The sequence below is a fragment of the Lethenteron reissneri genome, chromosome 22 (genome assembly GCF_015708825.2).
Source record: "Lethenteron reissneri isolate LAM-NWPU_2019-01 chromosome 22, ASM1570882v1, whole genome shotgun sequence".
In the NCBI taxonomy this organism is placed as follows: Eukaryota; Metazoa; Chordata; class Hyperoartia; order Petromyzontiformes; family Petromyzontidae; genus Lethenteron; species Lethenteron reissneri.
In genome coordinates, this window is record NC_083800.1 from 10052071 (window position 1) to 10058070 (window position 6000).

Below are 6000 nucleotides of genomic sequence, written 5' to 3' on the forward strand. Positions count from 1 at the left end.
CCTTAATCACGCCCCCTTCGTGAACGCTCCAGAGGTTTCTCAGCTACTCTTCCCGTGTCCCCTCGTTCACCCTTGGCCCACATTCCTCACCCCGGACCATCACGCACGTGCTTAACCCGGTGCCGGGGTGACTGGGCCTCACATGCCCCCCCCCCCCAACTGCCAGCCGCCCCCACCACACTCCCCCAGTGACCGACTCTGTGATGATTACCTGCGGCGTTGGCGGAGGCTGTTATCCCCTACTCTGTCAGTAGGACTCATCAGGCTTCCCTCTGCTCGCACCGAGTACCATGCCCCTAGTGGCCCACTGGATGGTACTGCACGGTGTGTTAGCCTCTGTCCCCATTTCTACGGCACTTGGCGCTACGCGCCGTAGTGATCCATTTAACATCACTACACATGCACCACTGTGCTTTCAATGTCCCTGGACAAGATGCTATTAAAACGCGACGCACTTCACAATGAACGTCTCACACCTGGTTCGCACATGCTATGTCCCTTGAGGTTCCTTCCATGAAATATATACGCACACGCCGGATGGAGGCTTATATATTCCTACTCGCGCATAGCATCCAAGCATGCAGAGGCAATGATGAAAGGTTACCCTGTCCCCTACACAACTAGGATGTAATTGGTGAGGAAATCCATTATTGGTGAAGAAAGTAAGAAGGGAATTTGCGTTGGTGAGGTTCCTGTGCAATGGCATTACAATGTCTTTATTTATCCGGGAAGTGCTCAAACTGAACCTCAAGGCTATCTTCTTCAAAGTTGTAAAAAATTTTTCCATTCTCATTTCCTACAATCCAGGTGTTTGTGTCAAATATTATAAAGCCATGGTTTGATGGATTTTTAGAAAATGCCTTTTTATTTTACCCCACGCGGTGCGTGTAAATGAGCAACATGTGGAGAACATTGGCATAACTCCACGAGCAGCCACTCTCTGTGATGAGCACATTTCTCGGATCACGTAGCACAGGCTGACAGACGAGGGTCCGACTTGGCATTCCACCATCGTTGTTCTGGCATTTAAATGTTTGGGCACTGGGTGCTGAACTGTGTTGGTTCATTTTGTTTTGCAGAGTCAGCTGGCAGTGCTCTCCAAGCTGCTGTGGGTGGCCAAACATTGCTGTGACATTCGAAACTTTTCCACTGGCATGCAGATACTGCAAGGCATGGAGAACATCATAGTCAGACAATTGCCAGTATGTAATAAATGTCCTTTTTGTACACGCACACATACACATATGTATTCTTGAAAGGTCTGGTCATTAATTTCGAATGACATTTTAACATAGGCTATGCCATTCTTCTGGTTTCCATTTGACAAATAGAACCTTAATTTGCAGATGTGAATATTTTAACAAGTTTTTAATTAATTCAATACTAGAATAAGAACCCATATTTAATAGATGCCCCCGTATAATTGCACATTATAGATACATTAATTAAGCAATATATCCGTTCAATGGTAAATTACATTTAAATTGATAAGAATTGATTTTAGAAATCATGGTGCCTAGCTACCACAGTATAAACATACTGATTAGTAATAACCAAAATAATATAACTATATCTTATGTAAAGAAACTTGAATAAAACATTATTGAAAGTCAATTTAATTTTGTTGTGTATATATCCTTTGGGATAACTGGTTTCATTATTAATTCTATTCATGACCTATCTTTATTTAAAAATTTACTATCTCATGTGAATTAAGCAATTTCCTAAGTAATGTGTTGTGCCTACAGGTATGGAAGCACGTTCCACCAAAGGTGGCAAACATTATGAACCAACTGAATGATGTCAAGGTAGACACTTAATTTCATATAAATTTCGTGCTATTTAATTTATTGTACGTGTAAAGTGCATCCATGAATATTCTACTGATGTATAAAATTATTTTAATCAAACACACGCACCGCACGGCAATCCCACTGTGGTTATGATATCTCCAATTAATTATATTCTTTATTCTCTTGTCAGATGTTTCTCAAGCGCGATGGCATGTGTCTGATGGAGGAGGGGGGCCACGTGAAAAACCCCACAATTCCTTGCGCTCGCATCTTTGCCATGCACGTGCAGCAGCTGGAGATCGGTGCCTTCACCATGGCTAGCGGCCTGTACAAGTGGAGCAAAATCAGGCAAGTGGGGATTAATTAGCTTGCCCTGTGGTCATTACTTCATAATTACATAAAAAAATGTCGTGGTGATTGTAGTGTTATTTTTAGAAAAGCATGTGAAGGTGCAACCCTGCCCAGGCAGTACTGGTGAAAGGGCCTGACCACGGATAACCCCAGATATTAGGAGAATTTTCCAAATAACTCCATGTATCCGTGGTCCTGACCGTGGATAATTAAAATAATCTGATGATTAATTCTGCTAAACCGTGGTCTGGACCCCAGATATTTGGAAGAAAGAACCATATTTTGCTGACCCCCAATAAACAATTCACATATAATTAGGTCACAGAAACGGAATTTGACCGTATTTATGACAGCATTGCTTGTGCCGTGTTTTTTTTGTGTGTGCAGATCAATTGCAGAGACAGTGAGTGGGATTCGCATCCTTCAGGAGAGCCCTTATCCGTTTCGGCATGAGTATGAGCTGCAGGCTTGGCTCAGGGAAAGGATTGTCTATTTTGGCCTCGCTGACATCCAGGCTCTGGCATCGGAGAACTCGACAAACTTCCAGCCTCTGCACGGAGACAGGGGCATTCACAAGATCAAAGAGGCATTCCTTCGTATAACAACTTGAGCCTCGGAGCTCGATCAATGTTACCTCCCCCCAAAAAAATACACCAACCTGGTGCGTTTGCTTGCACCGCACCTTCCAAAGGAAGCAACCGAAGTAGTGAGTAAAGGATGTTGATGTTATCGAAAAAGCGTGTTTGTGCAAGGTCCAGACTGACAGCCAGCACTCAGATGAGAATGATGTAAAGTTTTACTGAGCGTGCCCACACATGAGCGTTATCAAATCAAAGGGCAACGGCAATGGAAGAGAAGGTTTGACACGGTTGTGTAATATAATCAATTAGGTACACAGTGCTATCAAAATAAATAAAGGGATGAAAGCAATATTTCCCCTTTCATAATTATATTTTGTCTTTCAAAAAAACACATTAAGGAAATGCATTAAAAAGCCAAAAAAACTAAAGATACAGTATATGTGTTTATAAGTATTGACTTTAATCATTCACATTATGGTTATTTTTCAGATTTTGTTGGTTTCACGTCTGGTTTTAATGGGATTGGTTCATGTCATCTGCTACATTAAACCAGTCAATTCCCAAAACACGACACTCGACTATGGAATTGTTTTGTCCTGTCACGAACAGCTATAAACACAAATGTTTGCCACCATATTATGTGAACACAACCAAATTAGAGTCAAGTATAATCAAAGGTTGCATGCACACTGAGCTATTAACAGTATATAAAGCATGATGTGAACAACTTTGGCTTTAATTTGTCGAATATATAAAATTGTGAACAAATCTACCTGGAGAACACAAGTGGATCTATATTTGCATCTATAATATCACACCTCTCGTTCTTACACATTTTTTTCGAACATTTCAATTGAGAACTCTTCTGAATTAAGTTAAAGCATTCACTAAATTAAATCTCCGTAGGTGTTATCCTCCATTGTGATTGTACATGATACTGTACTTGTAAGTTAATTATGAATACTGAACATTGGCGACATGTGTATTGTAGTTGTCTTACCTCTCTGGCCACTCTTGTTAACGTCTGTATACAGGCCGTTCGGCTATCACATACAGAGTAAGACAAACTGAAGTTCTGTCATCCAGTTATTGGTAACTGATATTCCTTGCAATCATATGAATTACAAAGTCCGCATCTCAGGATCGCCTACATTCTGTGTTGGCTGTTTCAGTCGCGCGGTCACATTGTCGTCGATGCCACTTATTTTGTAATTGAAATCCTAAACAGTGAAATAACGCCGCATGTATTTGAACCCATTGTTGCCACATGTACAGAATCGGTGTCAACAAACGTGTGCTTTAAATAGTACACCAACAGCTGTGGGGTTTTATGAGCATGCTGCTCCCATTTGAAATGTACGGAATTCACTTATCGTGTGGGAAAAGACGCCATTTTGTGTTCACACAGTTACGTGCACTGCAGTAGCTCGAGTGTTGGTGCCAAAACACAAACACCCCGTGCGTGGGTCCAATGGGTTTCAAATATCAACGGAAAATAAGATCAACGTGTTGCTGTAATTACATGCGAAATTAAAATGTGTAAATAATAGCCTGTGTAAATTGATGAATCGGCATCAATCAAAGCACCCTGTACGTCCCACATGAAAGCCACTTAATGGATTACAATTGGTGGGAAATCGTGGTTACAACTGTAATTGAATCGTAATGTAAAAAAAAACTGGACCGACCGGTGGATAATTATTTGAAGGCACATTGTTTCCGTGCTCTTTGCAATTACAATTGACATATCCCTTCATCCTAATGGGAGAAATAGGCTCATTATTAACAGCTTGGCGTGCTCCGATACAACCCTAAGCCAACACATGGCTGTTATAACATCCAGTTTTGTGACCCCTACCCTTACAAGTGATTCTTATATACAATACACATTGCGAGTATCCATTACATATGGTCATTTGTGGTGGTCCCACTGCAACAAAGTATTGTATCTCTCGTACAGAGGCTGCTACAGGAGGGGTTCTCTCGTATCTGGTGTTTTTGAAAGCCAATGAATATCAAGACAACCGCTCACGCTGCTCCATTTTTGGGAGTTGTATACCTTGTAAGTGCGTATTATGAAATGTAATGCAGTATTGGCTGTTTTAGAGGGTGGGTTATACTTGCTTTGGTAAGTACTGTGTTGGAATGGTTATAAATGTTGTATTGGCCTATATTTTGTATCTGTATTTCTGACCGGTTTATGAATCCTGAAGTTGAAGCAAAGGCATTACATTGCTCTACTGTATGACTTTGTTCTGACTGCAGTATTGCATTGCATCTGATATCTGTGCTTTATTGATGGGTTGGCTTGTTTTGTAATTAAATTGCATTTCTTAAAAAAATACACACTACTGCAAGTTCCTGTGTTTGGTAATTTGTGTGCGGAAGGCATGGGGAAATTACTATTTACTTTTTGACACCCTTTAAATCAGAATTGATGGTGTTACTTATTATGAAATAATTGCATCGTTACAATTGAGTTACTGTCTAATTGAGGAATACATGGCTTGAAGGACATTCAGGTCATAGTAAATTGCTGTAGGTAAGTTAATGCAGTATATTATGTACTGAAGTTGTAAACACAATTGGTGTGTACTGTTAAATCCAAAATTGTATTGTAGTGTACAGTACTTATAAAAACCCTACACATGTAACATATTATACAGTTTATGTGCCATGTGGTTAATATGAAATACCATCATGGCGTGACATTGACAACCCCAATTATGAGTTATTCTCGGTGCATAGGCCGGAATGTGGGTTTATCATTAGTGGTGCACATTGTTGGTGAAAGCCTAACACAGGCAGGTCTTGCTCTCGAGTAAACACCATTGCATTGATAAAATGGAAGTGGGAGGTTTGGTTTGGGTGGAATCATGGTCGTGGTCCTCTTCTGGCTTTCTATAAAAGGTAAAGAAAATGTCCCTCTATTGATAATATAGGTTTTTTTGGGTTTGATCGCGTAAATCTATATGTTGGAGAGGAAACCCACATTTACACCGGTGTGCTGAACTCGTAACTAATTGACATGTTTTGTTTACATGACAAACCTTACTAATAGGCTGTGTCCGGTGGTGGCAGGTTAAAGAATACATGTATTTTCACGCGATCTCACCCAAAAAAAACTTTTGAGGATAATATAGGTCGCGAAATTCAACGCGTTAATATGTCCCTTAATTATCTAGAATTACATAATTTCAAGATTATGGCGATGAAGATGCACAACGTTAATATAGTTTTGTTGTTACGAGCTTTTCACAAGAACATATCTCTGG

The 6000-nt window shown here is 40.4% G+C and overlaps 1 protein-coding gene across 2 annotated transcripts in view; it reads left to right on the top strand.

The window, feature by feature from the left end:
- Window positions 1-3296, top strand: part of KNDC1 (kinase non-catalytic C-lobe domain containing 1) — a 103749-nt gene extending 100453 nt beyond the window's left edge. For both annotated transcript variants that reach the window (XM_061556542.1, XM_061556543.1), the window contains 4 exons: window positions 1080-1202; window positions 1749-1808; window positions 1984-2141; window positions 2532-3296. In XM_061556542.1, the coding sequence (XP_061412526.1) occupies window positions 1080-1202; window positions 1749-1808; window positions 1984-2141; window positions 2532-2754 (564 nt within the window). In that variant the 3' untranslated portion in view covers window positions 2755-3296. The remainder of the gene's footprint in view (window positions 1-1079; window positions 1203-1748; window positions 1809-1983; window positions 2142-2531) is intronic.
- Window positions 3297-6000: the final 2704 nt, after the last annotated feature.